Source organism: Carcharhinus amblyrhynchos, chromosome 9, assembly GCF_965287045.1.
Source record: "Carcharhinus amblyrhynchos chromosome 9, sCarAmb.v2.hapA, whole genome shotgun sequence".
Taxonomy (NCBI): Eukaryota; Metazoa; Chordata; class Chondrichthyes; order Carcharhiniformes; family Carcharhinidae; genus Carcharhinus; species Carcharhinus amblyrhynchos.
The window spans coordinates 7,410,598-7,431,728 of NC_137332.1; the positions used below are offsets into that span (position 1 = coordinate 7,410,598).

At 47.1% G+C, this 21,131-nt stretch overlaps 1 protein-coding gene across 23 annotated transcripts in view; it reads right to left on the minus strand.

The window, feature by feature from the left end:
- Positions 1 to 21,131, minus strand: part of adgrl2a (adhesion G protein-coupled receptor L2a) — a 732,161-nt gene that overhangs the window by 138,160 nt on the left and 572,870 nt on the right. For all 23 annotated transcript variants that reach the window (XM_080195115.1, XM_080195117.1, XM_080195135.1 and 20 more), the window contains one exon: positions 5,240 to 5,349. In XM_080195115.1, coding sequence (XP_080051241.1) covers positions 5,240 to 5,349 — 110 coding nt within the window. The remainder of the gene's footprint in view (positions 1 to 5,239; positions 5,350 to 21,131) is intronic.

Consider the following 21,131-nt stretch of genomic DNA (forward strand, 5'->3'; position numbering starts at 1 on the left):
GGTGATCCGGTTTCCTTCCACAGTCTGAAAGCCATGCTAAATTCTCCCTCGGTGTACCAGAACCAGTGTCGGAGTGTGGCGACGAGGGGATTTTCACAGTAACTTCATGCAGTGTTAATGTAATGAGGGCACCCAGGTGGCATTTCTAATTCCACCTTCCTGCACCCAGCCCACAGCCCTGTAGCTTACAGCATTTACTTTTTAAGAGAGTTTAGGGTCTCTGCCTCCACCACCAACTCAGGCAGTGAATTCCAGAGACCTACCACCCTCTGCGTAAAAAAGTTCTTCCTCATAGAAGCATACACAGAAATGAGAAGCAGGAGGAGGCCATTAAGCCCTTCGAGCCTGCTCCGCCATTCATTTTGGTTATGACTGATCATCAAATTCAATATCCTGTTCCCACTTTCCTCCCAGATCTCTTGATCCCTTGGCCCCAAGAGCTATATCTAATTTCTTCTTGAAATCACACAATGTTTTGGCCTCAACTACATTTTGTGGTAGTGAATTCCACACATTCAGCACCCACTGGGTGAAGAAATTTCTCCTCACCTCAGTTCCAAAAGGTTTACTCTTTATTCTCAAATTATATCCCCCACTATTGGGAACATTCTTTCTGAATCTACCCTCTCTAATCCTGTTAGAATTTTGTCAGTTTCTATGAGATCCCCTTTCACTTTTCTAAACTCCAGTGAATATAATCTTAACCAGCTTAGCCTCTCCTCATATGACAGGCCTACCATCGCAGGAATCAGCCTGGTAAACCTTCGCTGCACTCTCTCTATGTCCCCTGTACACCTGTATTCAAGGACCCAGCCTCCATTGCACTCTTGTGGACGAGAAATCCAAAGAATAACGACGACCCCCACCTGCTGAGAAAAATAATTCCTCTTCATCTCCATCTTCGACAGGAGACACCTTACTTTGGAACTATGCCCCCCTGGTTCTGGGGGATATGCCAGACAGGAGACACCTTATTTTGGAACTATGCTCCCCTGGTTCTGGGGGAAATGCCAGGCGATGGTTTGACTGTCTTAGAATTGCCACATAAATACAGGTTTTTGTATTTATAATATGCCAGTATGATGCTGAATGTTGATGGCTGGATGCAAGTCATCTAACAGGTAACAAAAATCAAGTGTAATCCATGTACAACAACACAATTTACCAGGCTGCTTAAAATTGTCACAGGTTTGGATTGTTTACATGAATACTTTGGAGTGAAATCCTATATCCAGTGGCATTTAAATGATTAACTGCCTCACTGAACCAAATGACACTTTCATATACTCCAGAGATTTGAGACAGATTATGCAAATCAATTCACCAACTTGAGCGCACAGACTACAATTACTTTCCTTTGTGCCCATTTGTGACATCTGAACAATAAAAGACAAGGGAAAAAAAAACAAATAAACCAGGTGAACTACACGCAGCCTATTCATCACAATCAGTGCACGGAGAGAGAGAGAGAGAGAAAGAGAGAGGGAAAGAATTCTAAACCACAGGTGTGGTAGGCCCACAGCTAGACAATGCAACATGGGCTCAAGTTAAGGGATCAGCAATCGAATGGGGATTTTTGACCTCGATTCCCTCTCATCCCATAATCAGGAAGATTTTAAGGCCCGGCCTACTTTTTACTAAATCTTAAACTCCCAGCCCTTCCATTAGTCCATCAGCAACCTGCAGCTCCAGTGGAGAAGTGTGCTTACGGAGAAGTGTGATCAGCCAGACCACTTTCCCACAACAACAACCTGGATTTATGTAGAACCTTTAATAAGAACGTAAGAAATAGGAGCAGGAGTAGGCCATCTAGCCATTTCAAGCCTGCCCCGCCATTCAATGAGATCATGGCAGATCTGAAGTGGATCAGTTCCACTTTCCCGCCTGCTCCCCATAACCCTTAATTCCTTTGTCTATCAGAAACCTAATGCGGCAAAACGTCCTAAGGTGCCTCACAGGAACATTACCAGACACAACTTTGATATTGAGATTGACATTGTGGGTTGCGGTGTGGGCGAGGGGCACTGCCGCTTCACAGCGCCAGGGACCTGGGTTCGATTCCCAGCTTGGGTCACTGTCGGTGTGGAGTTTGCACATTCTCCCCTTTTCTGTGTGGGTTTCCTCCGGGTACTCCGGTTTCCTCCCACCGTCTGAAAGATGTACTTGTTAGGTGCAATGGCCGTGCCAAATTCTTCCTCATTGTACCCGAACAGGTGCCGGACTGTGGGGACTTTCTTCAGTGGCTTCATTGCAGTGTTAATGGAAGCCTGCTTGTGACTAACAAATAAAAAAAACTTTAAATAAAACTTTAAAATTAAGGCTACGTGATGGTCACGGGGATAGATTTTAAGAAGAATTTTAAGGTATCAGAGGAAAATAGTGAGGCATAAATGTCCTTGATGAACAGGTTAGGTGGATTGGCCATGCTCAATTGTCCTGTCGTGTCAGGGAAATTAGTAGGGTAAATATGTGGGTAACAGGGGTAGTGGCTTGGTGGGATTGTTGTCGGTACAGTCTCGATGGGCCAAATGACCTCTTTCTGTATTGTAGGGGTGCTATGATTCGATGGAGTTGTAGGGAGGGAATTCCAGAGCTTGGGACCCCAGGAGTTGAAGACACGGCTGCCAACTGTGAGCCAGTTAAAATTAGGGGTGTTTAAAAGGCCAGAATTAGAGCTACAAAGATATCCTGGAGGATTGTGGGGTGGGGGAGGGCATTAGAGAGATGGGGGGAGATGCTGCAGGGGGTGGGAGGGGTGTAGTGGGTAGGACTAGGGGGCACAGCCTCAAGATAAAGGGGGGGCGGTTTAGAACGGAGTTGAGGAGGAACTTCTTCACTCAAAGGGTGGTGAATCTCTGGAATTCTCTGCCCGTTGAAGTGGTGGAGGCTGCCTCGCTAAATATTTTTAAGACGCGGGTTGATGGGTTCTTGATAAGAGAGGGGATTAAGGGTTATGGGGAGAGGGCGGGAATGTGGAACTGAGCCACAACAGATCAGCCATGATCTTATTGAATGGCGGGGCAGGCTCGAAGGGCTAGATGGCCTACTCCTGCTCCTATTTCTTATGTTCTTATGTTCTCATGTTCTTATGTCATGGAGAGATTTGAAAGCTAGAATGAGAACTTTAAAGTCGGGGTGTGACTTTAATCAGAAGCCAGTGTGGGTCTGCAAGGAGAGGACACTGGGTAATTTAGCATGGCGAATACACCTAACCTGCACATCTTTGGACTGTGGGAGGGAACTGGGGCATCCGGAGGAAACCCACGTAGACACGGGGAGAACATGCAAACTCCACACGGTGACCCAAGGTTGGAATCGAACCTGGGTGTCTGGTGCTGTGAGGCAGCTACTGGGCCACCGTGTCTAGATTTCAATAAGATCACCTCTCATCCTTCTAAACTTCAATGGACATAGGCCCAACCTAGTCACCTGTTCCTCATGAGACAACAGCTTCACCTCAGATTTTCGCCTTGTGAATTTTCTCTGAACTGCTTCCAATACAAGCATATCCCTTCTGAAGGAGAGTGAAACTGCACACGATCCTCTCTTTCCTAATTAAGGCAGCATAGACTTACATTCATAGAATGTAGAAAGAGGCCATTTGGCCCATCGGGTCTGCACTGACAACAATGCCACCCAGGCCCTATCCACATAACCCCGTGTATTTACTCTGCTAATCCCTCTGGCCAATCAACATAATCCACACATCTTTGGACTGTGGAAGGATACTGGAGCGCCCGGAGGAAACCTATGCGGACACCGGGGGGAGAACGTGCAGACTCCGCACAGACAGTGACTGAGGCTGGAACTGAACTCGGATCCCTGGCGCTGTGAGGCAGCAGCGCTAACCACTGTGCCACCCATTGGAAGTATTGGCTTCTTCCACTAGCTCTGGGCTCTCAGCTGAAGCATCATGCAGCGGACAAGGTGGCCACCCGGCCTATCTTGTCCGTTCTGGCTCTTTTGGAAATTGTCTAAGGGACAATTTACGTGACGTACACTGCAGCGAACGTGGGCTGTCTGCTCTGCACACCTCACATGGAGGTGAGCAGTGACAATGTGAGACATCGAGAGCGCGTGTGGAGTCTGGCTAAGGGACGGCCGGAGAGCCGCACTCCTGGAACAGAAGAACTTGTTTGATTTGGAAACTCACAAGGTAAACGCCAACCTCAATTACCGGAACGCGGGGTTTTTAACTCTGAAGTCAGCGTGGGACCATGTTCAGTGACGACCAATTTACATTTCAGAGTTTCCAAATGAAAGCAAGGGAGAATTATTCACAGCAAAGAAATTATTTGACAGACGTTTAGGGGAGAGGACAAAAATAAAGCAAGTTTCATTGTTAACCGAAGCAATTGCTCCCTGCGTTACCGCATTGTACCTCTGACAGGCTAAAAGGTTAAGACGAACGATTGGATCAGTCACCAACATCAGACACAGGAGGTGAAACATTGAGAAATAGGATGCACAGTGGGCTACAATCCTGCAGATGGTACATCTGAACACAAAAGAGGCATCCATCTTACAGAGAAACACACAGCAGGAATAAAGAGAAGGTGTATGATCTTTTAATGGATTTCTCCCCCCAGATACGCTCTTAGATATTCCTACCAGCAGCTCTGCGTTTCGACAAGGCGTAACTACTACCCTTCAAAAGTCGACTGTATTCATTCTTACGGCAAGTCAGCGCTGGGGGTGGAGAGGGGGGAGAAAGAGTCTGCAGTCTTGTTGCGTGAGTGCCGAGCACAGGTCAGCCTTCTTTAACTCTGACCACCTTAAGGGCCAAAAGGCTGACAAGTGGGACGGACGGTTGACCTGTAATCTGGGAGTGCCTCCTGCCCACACTTTCACAGAACTGTTCTGAATCTTAGTCGAGACGTGCCTGAGTGTTCGGTACCGTGTAAGTGCGTGAATTTTCACACGGAAAATTTTTTTGCACCACCTTCTGCAAAAGGCATTGTCTTAACAAACGCACCTCTGACACGCCTTAGGAATGTTTGAGGCGAGGAAAAGAACTGAAAAGAGTCAAGAGGGGGAAATTGCTGTCCTGCTCGTAATGGGAATGATAACAGGACTGAGCTGGATGCCCTACAAATCTCCACCATTCTGTTTAAAAATAACCAGTTTAACATTTATCCCAAACAATTTTCTTCTCCCCACCCCTAAGCAAACCCCAACCCTCCCCACCATTCATGTGCCCAGGTACACAGACTAATCAGAATACGAGACTTCTACTTACTGTAGGGGACACATTCATATTGGACCTCAAGGTACTTGTAGGTCCCTGGGCAAGGGTCAGGGAACACATCTGACCCCGTTATCACAACACATTGCGTTCGGTTGTTGCACCTGTAACGAGAAAAGCACAAGAGGATTCGGTTAGGCTTGCTGGATCTCCCAATTCACCAGTCACAGCAAATTATTTCACACACAACCGGCTCATCCACAAAAGAGGAGAGCTGGATCAGTAGCCGGAGATACTTCGTTAGTGTTACCCTAGCCAGCACGAGCAAATAAAGTTATATAGATAAGCGAAAAGCTCCTGAAATACAGGCAGCAGTGCCTCATCGATTGGATTCAATCTCAATGAATGGGAACCATGTCCCAGCGAGGGCACTGTCCATGCCTTCCGTGCTCCTTGGGCACCGCAGGGGCTGGGATGCATTATCGACCCCTTTCATCGCATTTCCGTTTGATGTTTTAAGTTTCCTTTCATTCTTGTTTCGGGCAGTTCCCCTCCTTTTGGGAGCTGCCCCTTTTAATTTTCCCTCACTTAATTTGATTTAGTTTAATTGGTTTGGCCAAAAAGACTGGCTGGGTGTTAACAATTGGTGAAACAAGTTACATATCTTCACACGACCATCTGTTCCTGCTGTATTTTTGCCAGCGAAATGGACATCCATTCATTGAGCAGAAATTGTTCACAATTATTGCTCTGTCGAGATCAATAGCATATTGTGCCAATGTTACTGAGAGATTATGTGCTGAAGTCCGATTGTAATTTACTGATAGCAGAAGCTGTTAAGGTAAGTGTTGGCGCACAGGTACCAATCGAGTCAAGATTATGGTCAACAGAAAGTATCTCTCTTGTCGACACTCCCACAACATGGGCTTAATCAAACCTCAATTCCCAATGTACGCCCTCACATAAGCAAAGCTGTACCCTCCCCCACGATTCACCATTCTGGTTAGACAGACAACCCCTCCTTTGTCCATTGCGAACACAACGGCACCACCAGGACAGGCACGTATCCAATAAACAACCAGAACCGGCCGACTATCAGAATGTGGTGACCTCAAGTTTGGTAAAAAGTCTGACAACACCAGGTTTTAGTCCAACCGATTTATTTGATAGTAAACTCACAAGCTTTCGAGGGGACTCCCTCTTCGTCAGGTGAATGGAGAGTTCTGGCCTCGGACAGAGCATATAAAGCCCAGACAGTTTAGAGATTACTGATTAGAATTAGGTGTAAAGATTCGCATTCTAATCAGTAATCTCTAAACTGTCTGTGCTTTATATGCTCTGTCCGAGGCCAGAACTCTCCATTCACCTGACGAAGAGGGAGTCCCCTCGAAAGCCTGTGAGTTTACTATCAAATAAATCGGTTGGACTAAAACCTGGTGTTGTCAGACTTTTTACTGTGTTTACCCCAGTCCAACGCCGGCACATCCACATCATGACCTCAAGCTTCACAGGGAAGCGGCTGAGCACATTGTGTTGAGGCTGTAGCAATGCTCCGGGGTCAGAGGTCAGCTGCAGTGACCCATACTGCAGGGGGCGCGATTGTCCCCTCCCGTTTTCGCCAGGCAGGTTCTGCGGCGGGAGCGGAAGATCGCACGAGAGATCCAAAATCGCGTTTCGCTCTGATGAAAACGCGAGGCGCGATGGTCCACGCACCCCTCCCCCCCACCCCCCGCCCCCCAACACAGCGTGTTAGAGCCCGCCCCGTCTGCATCACGTCGTGGGACCTGCCCCTTGAGGTTATTGAGCTCAAGTCCCGAACGATAGGGTAGAGAAAGCCGCCCTTGCTACCGGTGCCTTCAATGCCACCTTCCTCGCCCGATGTCAACCTTTGCCTACATCTGAGTTTGAAATTGAATTTTTACATGTGCTGACTGACAGGAGAAGGTGAAGAGAATGCAGCTTCTGCAGTAGCAATGAGTGACTGGGGGAGATTCCAGAATGGACGTACACCAGTAGTCACTTCACCCCTTGTCTGATGATCACCACGCTCAAACTCCCCTGGATGACTATCCTCGGGTGGCTGGATCTGCATCTGAGCAGTGTCTACGTATCTCAAGAAAGTCATGGGGTGATTTACCAGAAGAACTCAAAGTGACAAGAGAGTTTTTAAGAAACTGTTTCCATTGGCAGAAGTTATGTATTGGTCACAAGCAAGGCTTACATTTACGCTGCAATGAAGTTACTGTGAAATTCCCTCGGTCGCCACATTCCGGCGCCTCTTTGGGTCAATGCATCTAACCAGCACGTCTTTCAGAACATGGGAGGAAACTGCAGCGCCCGGAGGAAACCCAAGCAGACACGGGGAGAATGTGCAGCCTCCGCACAGACAGTGACCCAAGCCAGGGATCAAACCCAGGTCCTGGCGCTGTGAAGCAGCAATGCTAACCTCTCTGCTACCATGCTGTGAAAGTTGGCAACCAGAAGACATAGAATCATAGAATGCCTACAGTGAAGAAGGAGGCCTTTCAGCCCATCAAGTTTGCACCGGTTCTCTGAAAGAGGGTCATACAGAAGCCCATTCCCTCCTGTAACCCCACACATTTATCATGGCCAATCCACCCAAAGTAGATTGGATCTAAATGGCCAAAGGTCTAGACTGAGGAGTGAGTGTGACTTTCTTTTTAATAAAAACACAATAGCCGGAAACCAATCCCCATCCCTCTCCACTTCTCTCTCCACTCTACTGTATTATCCATCAACGTTTTCCCCAGCAACATGGCTGGTGAGCATGGAAAATGCCATTCTCTGCAGCAGGACAGGATAATCCTGCTACTGCCAATGGAAGGTAGTCTCTGTCACTGGAAGACTCACCATGGCAAGGGCTGTGAATCCCAGCCCGTGAGCAGTGAGAATCTGGAATTGTGCTGGACAAAAGGCTAGTGATGGCAGATTCGGTGCAAACTTTCCAAAGGGCACCTGGTAAGTATTTTAAAAGGAAAGGAACATAAGAACTAGGAGCAGGAGTCGGCCATCTGGCCCCCTCGAGCCTGCGCCGCCATTCAATAAGATCATGGCTGATCTTTTTGTGGACTCAGCTCCACTTACTGCCCACTCACCATAACGCTTAATTCCTTTACTGTTCAAAAATTTATCTATCCTCGCCTTAAAAACATTCAATGAGGTAGTCTCAACTGCTTCACTGGGCAGAGAATTCCACAGATTCACAACCCTTTGGGTGAAGAAGTTCCTCCTCAACTCAATCTTAAATCTGCTCCCCCTTATTTAGAGGCCGTGCCCCCAATGGCAGGTAGGAGTATCAGCTACGGAGGAAGGAACGGGTTCCTTCCAGGCCAGAATCTTTAGCTGATCAGGAACAGACAATTATTTTGAAAATAAGCACATTCCAGCAGACAGCTAATTAATTTGGCTACGGCTTGGCACTACTTGAAGAGCTTGGAGTACAGGCGAACCTCGGCACTGGTTTACAGATTGGCATTAAGAAAGTAAACAAGGATGTACATTAATAAACTATATACTCAGCAGCACATTACCCTGTTATTAGAGCCTCAGGAAAAAAACAAACTTCAGCGGAAATGAACAATGGATGTAGCAGACATGAACAAATGAACTACACCTTTAGTGGAAATTATCCCACTCAAATAATAAATATTTAAGTGTACCACAGACAGGGCAAATAAGTCAACCACTGAAGCTTTCTGTAAATCCTTCCAAAAGTGGGAGTCGCACTTTTACATGGAGTATAAACCTATCAGCAGGTGGCCCACTACTTTGGAATAGGAAAATAAAACACAGCACTGGCCATCCGTGTTAATGTGGTAGCGGTTATTGAATGAACGAGTTGCACCATGATACCTTTTGCCCCAGTCAAAGCTTCAAACTCACTTGTCCTTGGCACCTGAGGCAAAGCCTCCCTCGAATTCGTTCCCAGTCATTTTGACGATGGCACCAAGATAAAGACCTCCCCTCGCGATCGGATTTGGTACATTTGCTTTTAGAATAATACCTTCCTCAAAAACCATCTTCCTCTCCATCCACGGAACTGGATGGGCCAATCTTTTTAATGATCTGATGACATTTTGTGTGTTAATAACATCCCATGACATGAGAATAAAAACCACACAAGATATCAGCACGTACATTTCCATGCTTTGAGAAGGATTTCTTTTTTTCACTGCCAACCATACCCGCTATTCCATTTAATGTGAACATGATCTTTGAATGGCATGAGTTTGATCTGGATGTTAGACCCTTCTGGGATAACTGCAGTGTGGGGCAGCACGGTGGCACAGCGGTTAGCACTGCTGCCTCACAGCACCAGGGAGCCGGGTTCGATTCCCAGCTTGCATCACTGCCTGTGTGGAGTCTGCACACTCTCACCGTGTCTGCGTGGGTTTCCCTCTGGGTGCTCTAGTTTCCTCCCACAGTCCAAAGAGGTTAGGTGGATTGGCCATGCTAAATCCTCCGTCAGTGTACCCGAACAGGTGTCAGAGTGTGGCACCTAGGGAAATTGCACGGTAACTTCATTGCAGTGTTAACTTTGATTTGATTTGATTTATTATTGTCACATGTATTAACATCCAGTGAAAAGTATTGTTCCTTGCGAGCTATACAGACAAAGCATACCACTCATAGCGAGGGAAACAAGAGAGTGCAGAATTACAGACATAGCTAGGGTGTAGAGAAAGATCAACTTAATGCAAGGTAAGTCCATTCAAAAGTCTGACAGCAGTTGGTATGGGACCTCAGACTTTTGTATCTTTTTCCCAATGGAAGAGAGAATGTCCGGGGTATGTGGTATGTAACCCGGGGTACAGAAGCCTACATGTGACATTAATAAATAAACTTTAAATAAATAAATAAAAATTATTCACAGGCACATTTTGATCTCATCAGTCATCTGGGATCACACGCTAATAAACTGCGTGCTTTGTGTAGGCCTCGGGGACACCTATTCTACATATTATTGATCCATAACTTCATCTCTTCCTCATCCATCCAACTGTTGTCATGGAGGTCAACAGAATAAATCCTTCAGAGAATCTGATGTTCAGCCTGGCTTTCCATTTGAAAATTTCTATTGGCTTTAATTTTGTTCCCTCAACCACACACACGCTGGTACCCCCTTGAATCTCATCCTGTTGTTTTTGCCAGGCTGCTTTTCGAATCTTTCCATGCCATTACATTTCCAGGGCACCTCGCTACTCACGGGGCCTTCAGCTATATTGCCAGTGTGATGTAGTGGGTACACGTGATTTTGCTGCTGTCTGATAGTCAATTGCAGGAGACTGGAAATGTTGGCATCCAGGGCCAGAATTCTCCAGCCGTCACGCCCTGCCGCTGCTGTCAGAGAGAAGGGAGAAGTTGCGCTGGGCCAAATCTCCGTTCACTGCAGCAGGGCAGGAGAATCCCGCTGGTGTGAATGGCCAGAGAATCCCACCCTTGGTAATCTCTGACCAATTGCGGTCTTCAGTTGCAACACTGGACTGGTTAAGTGAAATGGCTGTGCCAATGAGCCGTTGATTTGAAATCTTTGCTGGACTCAGGGTTGGATTTCACTCAGTAAAGTGCGTAAATGTGCGTTGCATTTCTGGAAGGCTGGCCAGAGAGGGCATCTGTCTTACCCTGGATTCACCAACCATCAGATGCAGGAGTTGAAGTAGACCATTTGGCCCATTGAATTTGCTCCTTTATTCAACTGACCTGAAATGATCATCCTCAACTCCACTTTCCTGCCTTATTCTTATAACTCTTGATTCCCTTACTGATTAAAAATCTGTCTATCTCAGCCTCGAACACACTTAATGACCCAGTCTCTACAGCCCTCTGCGGTAAAGAATTCCACATATACACTACCCTCTGAGAGAAGAAATTCCTCCTTAACTCTGTCTTAAATGGGTAACCCTTTACTTTGAGATTACCCAATTCTTACTCTGAGGTTATGCCCTATTGTCCTGGACTCTCCCACAAGGGGAAAACAATCTTTCAGCATCGACCCTGTTACTCGCCTGAGTATCCTATCTGTCTCAATAAAGTCGCCTCTCATTCAGACAGTTTCTGAGGTCCTCCCTTGGTCTTTGTGAACCTGCCCAGTTGCAGACAGGCAGCTGAGACTCAGGCGTGAGGGCTCAATGGTACCAGCAGTCCTCTCGGTAAACATAAACAAAAACAGCAAATGCCGTAAAATCTCAGCAGGACTGACAGCATCTGCGGAGTGCGAACAGAGCTAATAGTTCAAGTCTGGATAATTCTTTGCCAAGGCTCTGCAGGTTAGGTGGACTGGCCGTGGTAAATTGCTCTTTAGTGTCCCAAGGTATAAAGCATAGATGGATTCACCGTGGTAATTTTTAAAAATTAATTTATGGGACATGGGTGTCGCTGGCTCGGTCAGCTCGCCATCCCTCGTTGTCCTTGAGAAGGTGATGGTGAGCGGCTTTTTGAATGGCTGCGGTCTATGTGCTGTGAGTTGACCCACAATGCCTTTGGGGAGAGAATTCCAGGATTTTGACCCAGCGGCTGTGAAGGATATGTTTCCAAGTCAGGACCATGAGTGGCTTGGAGGGGAACTCACAGGTGATGGTGTTCCCATGTATCTGCTGCCCTTGTCCTTCTAGGTGGAAGTGGTCATGGGTTTGGAAGGTGCTGTCTAAGGATCTTTGGTGAATTGCTGCAGTGCATCTTCTAGATGGTACACACTGCTGCTACTGAGCGTCGGTGGTGGAGGGAGTGAACGTTTGTAGATGTGGTGCCAATCAAGTGGGCTGATTTGTCCTGGACACTGTCAAGCGTCTTGAGTGTTGTTGGAGCTGCACCCACCCAGGAAAATGGAGAGTATTTCATTACACTCCCATCTGGTACCTTGTGGATCTAGGTAGTCAGGAGTTGAATTACTCACCTCAGTATTCCCAGCCTCTGACCTGCTCTTGTAGCCACTGTGTTAATGTGGTGAGTCCAGTTGGAATTATGGTCAATGGTAACCCTAAGGATGATGGGAGATTCAGTCATGGTGACACCACTGAATGTCAAGGGGCAGTGGGTAGAGGGTCTCTTACTGGTGATGGTCATTGCTTGGCACTTGTGTGGTGTGAATGTTACTTGCCACTTGTCATCTCAAGCCTGGATATTGTCTAGATCTTGTTGCATTTGAACATGGACTGCTTCAGTATCTGAGGAGTCACAAATGGTGCTGAACATTGTGCAATCGTTGGCGAACATCCCCACTTCTGACCTTATGATGGAGGGAAGGTCATTGATGAAGCAGCTGAAGATTGTATCCCTAGGACCTGCCCAGAGGGACTCCTGCAGAGATGTTCTGCAGCTGAGATGACTGACCTTCAACAACCACAACCAACTTCCTACGTACCAGGTATGACTCCAACCAGTGGAGAGTTTGCCCCCGATACCCATTGATTTCAGTATTGCTAGAGCTCCTTGATGCCACACTTGGTCGAATGTGGCCTTGATGTCAAGCGTTGTCACTCTTACCTCACCTTTGGAATTCAGTTCTTTTGTCCATGTTTGAACCAAGGCTGTAATGAGGTCAGGAGCTGAGTGACCCTGATAAACCCAAACTGGGCATCACTGAGCAGGTTATCACTGAGCAGATGCTGTTTGATAGCACTGTTGATAACCTGTTCCAAGCCTTTACTAATGATCGAGAGTAGATTGATTGGGCCGTAACTGGCCAGGTTGGGGTTGTCCTGCTTTTTGTGTACAGGACGTACCTGGGCAATTTTCCACAATGTTTGGTAGATGCCAATGTTGTAACTGTACTGGAAGAGCTTGGATAGGAGAGTGGCAAGTTCTGGAGCACAAGTTTTCAGGACTTTTCAAGGAATGTTATCAGGGCCCAATGCCTTTGCAGTATCCAGTGTTTCCAACTCTTTCTTGATGTCACGTGGAGTGAATTGAATTGGCTGGAGACTGGCATCTGAGGTGCTGGGGACCACTGGAAGAGGCTGAGATGGATCATCGACTCGGAACTTCTGGCTGAAGATCGCTGTGAATGTTTCAACCTTCTCTTTTGCACTGACGTGCTGGGCTCCTCCATCACTGAGGATGGGGATATTTGTCTAGCCTCCTTCTCCAGCGAGTTGTTTCATTGTGTGTAGGATGGGAAAAAGGGCTGAGGTGACATATCAGTGTAGTGAGTTATTTAATTGTATATAAGGTGGGGAAAAGGGCCTTACACTCCCAAGGTTGTGTTTCGGTAAACAGTAAGCTCACAACACCAGGTTAATCACAAGCTTTCGGAGCGCTGCCTCCTTCATCAAGTGACTCACTCACGTGGTGGAGGAGCAGCACTCCGAAAGCTCGTGATTCCAAATAAATCTGTTGGTCTTTAACCTGGTTAAGGTTAAAGTTTGTTTATTAGTCACAAGTAGGCTTACGTTAACACTGCAATGAAGTTACTGTGAAAATCCCCAAGTCGTCACATTCGGATGCCTGTTCGGGTACACTGAGGGAGAAATTAGCACGGTCAATTCGCCTAAGCTGAACATCTTTTGGACTGTGGAAGGAAACCGGAGCACCCGGAGGAAACCCACGCAGACACGGGAGAAAGTTCAAACTCCACATAGACAGTGGCCCAATCGGGGAACTGAACCCAGGTCCCTGGCGCTGTGAGGCCATGATGTGGAGATGTGCCGGTGTTGGACTGGGATAAACACAATAAGAAGTCTCACAACACCAGGTTAAAGTCCAACAGGTTTATTTGATATGGCTTGAGCTATCAAATAAACCTGTTGGACTTTAACCTGGTGTTGTGAGACTTCTTATTGTGCTGTGAGGCAGCAGTGCTAACCATGTACCACCATGCTGTGAGGCTTCTTACTGTGACCACCACACTGGCATCTCCACATCACGTCAGTACACAGGTTCACTTCTGCTCCCTTTGCGATACAAACGCATGGTTCAAAAAAAAAACCAGAGGCCCAGCACAACTCGCATTCACACCGTGCCTACGATGTAAAATAATATTCCAAACTACTTAACTTTAACTCTTTTAAAATAACATTTATGTTCAACAAATTCCTTGATTGGCAGCGTCTCCCTGCCCAGTGGCATTCCGGTGAAATTGGAGCTAATCCCTCAATTGGTGGGTGAAAGTTTTAATCCCCCTGACTGATCAGGACAAAGTAAGTACAGCCAATGGATTGAGGTTCGCGTTCATGGCTCCAAAGTCACCTGGATCCCAGCTCATCCCTCGACAGATACTGAACCGATACGGGGGTCGGCAACAGTGTTCAGGGGCTTAAGTAATTATGGTCGTTGATTCTCTCGCGCCCTCCTCCAGCCCCACAAGCCCCCCCGCCGACTCCTTCTCTATCTACTCCCATCCCCCACACGCTCCCTGGTCATTTTTCAGCAGTTTCCTTTAAATGCTGCAGCCTGCGCTAACGCTCGTTCATTCATTGCGGTGTCACAAGGTCAGTTCTTTGCTGGTCAGAGCCATCAGCGTCAGCTGAATGTCAGAATGGTTTATTGAAAGGGAGCAAGGCAGATCGCAGAAACCTTTAAAAAGCACTGAGCCGTGTTTATGTTGGAAGCAGAAATGCCCCGAAATAACGCCACGCTTTCAAACCAAAATGAATGGGGCCACCTTCTCAGCGACTGAGGTTTGACGGGGCCCCACTGTCAACTGTGTCTTCCCACGCCAATAATTCGCAGCCTGGCTTATTTTCAAAGCTTTGTGACGAGGAGGTGCCGCTATACTCAGCGTCTTGCCTGCATCTCGAAGCGCCGGATTTCTCATTGTTCCAGGGTCTGCTATTGTTAAAGTTAATTTACTAGTCACAAGTAAGGCTTGCATTAACACTGCAATGAAGTTCCTGTGAAATTCCCCTAGTCGTCACACTCTGGCGCCTGTTCGGGTCACCGCACCTAACCCGCACATCTTTGGACTGTGGGAGGAAACCGGAGCACCTGGAGGAAGCCCACGCAGACACGGGGAGAGTGTGCAGACTCCGCACAGACAGTGACCCATAGTCGGAACTGAACCCGGGTCCCTGGCGCTGTGAGGCAGCAGTGCTAACCACTGTGCCATCACGCCACCCAATTGGCCACCCATTGAGAGCCCAGCCGCCATCCTTAACTGGATTGGTCAGCGGACGCTCTGGCCATTAGCCGGTCAGTGCAACAAAAATCACATTGGGCACGTCCACCCGTGCCCTGCGAGGGCAAGGCCTGAAAATGATCCCAACATCAGGTTCCGGATCACAACACAAAACTCTTGCCCATGGGTTCAAATACCACCTCAACAATTGGGAAATATAAATTCAGCTAATCAAATAAATTCGGAATTAAAAATTAGCATCAGCAATCATGTTTCAGGGTGGCACATTGTGCTGCCTCACGGTGCCAGGGACCTGGGTTCAATTCCCAGCTTGGGCCTGTGTGGAGTCTGAATGTTCTCCCATGTCTGTGTGGGTTTCCTCCGGGTCCTCTGGTTTTCTCCCACAATCCAAAGATGTGCGGGTTTAGGGTGTATTGGCCGTGCTAAATTGCTCCTCAGTGTCCCGCAATGTGAAGGTTAGCGGGATTAGCAGGGTGCATATGTGGGGTTATGGGGGATAGGGCCTGGGAAGGGATTGTGACCGGTGCAGACTCAATGGGCCAAATGGCCTCCTTCTGCACTGTAGGGTTTCTATGGTCTAGGAATTATAGTGACCTTCTGAAGGGCAACTGGGCACATTCAATAAATGCTGGCCTCACCAGTGACACTCGCATCCTGCGAATCAATTAAAATAAGTTATCCAGTCGTGGCATCCATTTCACAACCTACTGCATAAACTGATGTGTTTCTAGCTTGTCGACTCAGGCTCACTAATGACTGAGGCTTGGTGGCATCAACTGGCCGGACGGCTGGTTAGCGCTGCAGAATGATGCCAACAGCACGGGTTCAATTCCCGTACCGGCTGAGGTTTCTCATGGAGGCCCCAACTTCTCAACCTCGCCCCTCGCCTGAGGTGCGGTGACCCGCAGGTTAAATCGCCTCCAGTCAACTCTCCCCCCTCAAAGGGGAGGGCAGCCAGTGGTCATCTGGGACAATGAGGACTTCACACTTTCTTCCTGGAACCAGGTCCTCAGTGTGGCTGCTGCACATTGTTGGGAACGTGGTTGCAGCAAGCAGAACTGTAAATTTGGTCGGAAATAACAGAGGAGCTTCAATGTCAAGATTAAACTGACCTGCACAAGTTCGATGTGCGGCTCAGAACCCACCCACGAGCAGGGTCCAGTTTCCATTACCACTGATCCAAAATGCACAAAATCGACCCACATATGCATTTTGCAGGTCAAATTGCAAAAGATTTTATGTCCAACCTAACCTCTAATATAGACTTACAACCATAAGGCTATATTCAAGCTATCTCGCTTTGTGCCCTGTTTGTAGCAAGCTTTGTTGTCTTGTTACGCAACGATTTTCATACATGTCTGACTGACTTTTGTTCAGATTCAGACGCCTCAGCGCTGAGAATGCACCTTTCTATTGGAATTGGGGTTGCTGTTACCTTGATGCGTCTCTCTATTCATTATGGTGGCTTTTAACTCAGCCAAATGTCCTGAAGGGAAAAAAAAAGCTTCCAGCAACAAAAGCCAACTTTGGAATTCAGAGGATCCATGACTCAAAAGATATCTGCAAATCATTTACAAGCACACAAGCATAAAGGTCAGTCAGCTTAGCGATCAGCAGGGAGCCTGTCATCAGGCTATTTTTAGCTCCCATCTGTTTTGCTCCCCATGTCCCTGTCCCTTCACTCCTTTCTGAATTGAAGATTCGCGGTAGATGTCAATAGGAAAAAATCTTGACATTGTGAGATGGTGTGAAATCAGTGACCAGGAGTCAATGGCTTGCTTTTGTGTCCCTCATCATTTTTTGCCTGCATCGAATGAGTGGTCACAAATTGACTTCAGTGCAAGTTAAGATTGAGAGGGCTGCAACAATGGGCCACTGACTCATTGCTGTCCACGTTACACGATAGCGCAAGGCCGAAATCTGCCCTTGCGATGACTCAACTTGGACGTCCAACGCTGGTGATGTCAACCGGACAAAGGACTTGCCTCATCCGTAGCTTCAAGGGAGTAAATGCGCGCAAGAGGCCGGAGTCAGAATCTTTGAGGATGCAGGCCGAGACTGGAGGAAGATGAAGAGCGAAGATAGAGCAAAATAATGTCATGCTGCAGCTGTACAGAACCTTAGTTCAGCCTTGTTTGCAATATTGTGCACGATTCTGGATGTGGAGGCGTTGGAGAGGATACAGAAGAGGTTTACCAGAACGTTGCCTGCTATGGAGGGCATTAGCTATGAAAAGAGGTTGAATAAACTTGGTTTGTCCTCATTGGAACAACAGAGGGGCGATCTGCTAGAGATTTACAAGATTATGAGTGGCATGGACAGATTGGATAATCAGATGATCTTTCCTAGGGTAGAAAAGTGAGGTACTAGGGGGCACAGATTTAAGCTGCATGGGGAAAAGTTTAGGGAAGGTGTGCGAGGCAAGTTTTTTTACACAGAGTGATGAATATCTGGAATGTTCTGCCCGGTGAGGTGGTAGGAGTAGGTATGATAGTGATATTTAAGGGGCATCTGGAACGAAAAGATACGGACTCGATAAGTGCATACAATTTCAGTTTAGACAGGGCATCATGATCGGTGCAGGCTTGGAGGGCCGAAGGGCCTGTTCCTGTGCTGGACTGTTTTTTGTTCTTTGAATGCGTACACTCTGCTCTTGTTCTTCTTTGTCAGCACCACCACCCAACCATGACTGTACAATGGTTTCCATTCCCTCTTTCCTGTGTAACCTTCTCGAGTCCTACAAACTTCGGAACCTTTGTTGTAGCTCTGACCTCTTGTATATCCTTTACGCCTGACCATTAGTAACCCTCTGTCAAATGTTGATCTCTTTCCCTATCTCCTCAGCCATGCTGAATGAAAGCATACTCTGTTCCTCTTTGAACAGCTCTCATTTTGGAATCTGCTTCTCAAGCAGGTTGACGATTCCTTGAGGTGTCAGTTCTCTTAAACACAGCAAGAACATTGTGCAAAGTTCTCAGCAGCAGTCGCCCCTCCGCCACCCCTCGCCTCCCCTGGCTGCTGTGTCACTTCCAAGTTTACATTGCACCTATTTTTGAATGGGGGGGGAATCGCATACCAAAACCTCCAGTTGTCTGGGCCAACTCCTCTTGTTCATTCAGCTCCTAAAAATATAGCAGATCCTCCTCACCTGCTAAAGAACTCAACTCCTTCAGGGCTTTAGCACGTTTCTCGTCTGCTGCAGGTGCCCGATAGGCACTTAATGCCTCACATTGTCTTCGGAACACATGTCTCACTGACCTTTACACATGTTACAGATTCCTCAGCTGAAAGAGGGGCACTGGAATGTGTTCACAGTCTTAAATCTGTGAGAAAGGATGTGGATGATCCGCCAAAAACATCTGCCATTTACATTCTGCCCATAAAGGGTACTGAAAGAATCAGCCTGGGCTTTTAACCGTTACGTATCTGATAGGTACCCACTTCACATTCTATGCCAAGTGTGAAAATTGTGCCACTTTAAGATGCCCTGATCGAAAGTTTGCTCAATGGTTTAGCAGTGTCACTTTATCCTGAATGCTCGCACAGAGTAAGCCCCATGCCCTCATCAATTCCTGAGCTCAGTGAACTAGAATCACAGAACCCTACAGTGCGGAAAGAGGCCCTTTGACCCATCGAGTCTGCACCAACCACAATCCCACCCAGGTCCTACACCCATATGCCTACATATTTTACCCACCATTCCCTCTAACCTAAGCATCTCAGGACACTAAGGGGCAATTTTAGCATGGCCAATCAACCTAACCCGCACATCTTTGGACTGTGGGAGGAAGCCAGAGCACCCGGAGGAAACCCACACAGACAGTGACCCAAGCGGGAATCGAACCGGGGTCACTGTGAGGCAGCGGTGTTAACCACTGTGTCACCATGATGGCATTTTGTGCATTAATAACATCCCACAGCACGAGAATAAAAACCACAAAGAACATCAACATGTACATTTCTACACTTTGTGAAGGAATTTTTCTCTGGCAGCTATACCATCCGCCTTATTCCACTCAATCTGAACATGATCTATGAATGGCACAGATTCAAAGGTAAAACTGGGCATTAGACCCTCTTGGTATAACTACAGTATGGGTGGCATGGTGGCACAGTGGTTCACACTGCTGCCTCACAACGCCAGAGACCCAGCTTCGATTCCCAGCTTGGGTCACTGTCTGTGCGGAGCCTGAACATTCTCCCCGTGTCTGCGTGGGTTTCTCTGGGTGCTCCGGTTTCCTCCCACAGTCTGAAAGATGTGCTGCTTAGGTGGAATGGCCATACTGAATTCTTCCTCAGTGTACCCAAACAGGTGGAGTGTGGCGACTTGGGGATTTTCACAGTAACTTCATTGCAGTGTTAATGTAAGCCTTCTTGTGACACTAATAAACAAACTTAAACTTAATGATTGGCCCCTTATCCTGAGACAGTGCCCCCATGTTCATAATTCACAATGCAAGGTCCCGCATGGGAGGTTAGTTAGGAAGGTTCAGTCGCTAGGTATATATGGAGAGGTAGAAAATTGGATTAGACATTGGCTCAATGGAAGAAGCCAGAGAGTGGTTGTGGAGGATTGCTTCTCTGAGTGGAGGCCTGTGACCAGTGGTGTGCCACAGGGATCAGTGCTGGGTCCATTGTTGTTTTTCAACCATATCAATGATCTGGATGATAATGTGGTAAATTGGATCAGCAAATTTGCTGATGACACAAAGATTGGAGGTGTAGTGGACAGTGAGGAAGGTTTTCAAAGCTTGCAGAGGGATTTGGACTAGCTAGAAAAATGGGCTGAGAAAAGTGTGAGGTATTGCACTTTGGAAGGACATACCAAGGTAGAACATACAAGGTAAATGGTAGGACACTGAAGAGTGCAGTAGAACAGAGGGATCTGGGAATACAGATACATAATTCCCTAAAAGTGGCGTCACAGGTAGATAGGGTCGTAAAAAGTGCTTTTGATACATTGGCCTTTATAAGTCAAAGTATTGAGTTCAAGAGTTGGAATGTTATGGTGAGGTTGTATAACACATTGGTGAGGCTGGATTTAGAATAAAGTGCGCAGTTTAGGTCACCAAATTACAGGAAGGATATTAATAAGGTTAAAAGAGTGCAGAGAAGGTTTAGAAGGACGTTGCCAGGACTTGAGAAGCTGAGTTACAGAGAAAGGTTGAATAGGTTAGGACTTTACTCTCTAGAGTGTAGAAGAATGAGGGGAGATTTGATAGAGGTGTATAAAATTATGATGGGTATAGATAGAGTGAATGCAAGCTGGCTTTCTTCACTGAGGCTAGGGGAGAAAAAAACTAGAGGACATGGGTTAAGGGTGAAGGGGGAAAAGTTTAAAGGGGATATTGGTTGGGGGGGGGAGCGGTTCTTCGCACAGAGAGTGGTGGGAGTGTGGAATGAGCTGCCAGATGAAGTGGTAAATGCAGGCTCACTGTTATCATTTAAGAATAACTTGGACAGGTGCATGGATGAGAGGGGTGTGGAGGGATATGGTCCAGGTGCAGGTCAGTGGGACTAGGCGGAAAAATGGTTCGGCACAGCCAAGAAGGGCCAAATGGCCTGTTTCTGTGCTGTAGTGTTCTATGGTTCTATAGTCTCTCAGTGTCTCTCCTGCCAGAATCCTCTATGTCATAATTTGATGACATCTTATTCTTCTAAACTCTGAAATATATACCCAACCTCCCATCGAAGAACAACCATCTCATCCTGAGAATCTTATTAGTGATCCCAGGCGAGTATATCCTTCCTGAGATATTTATTTGTGGCAATGTCTTTCAAATCTTGAAGACAAGCTGCATAAAAACAACATCTCCTTATCTCACTTCTAGTTTCTTTGTCAATCTCCTTATT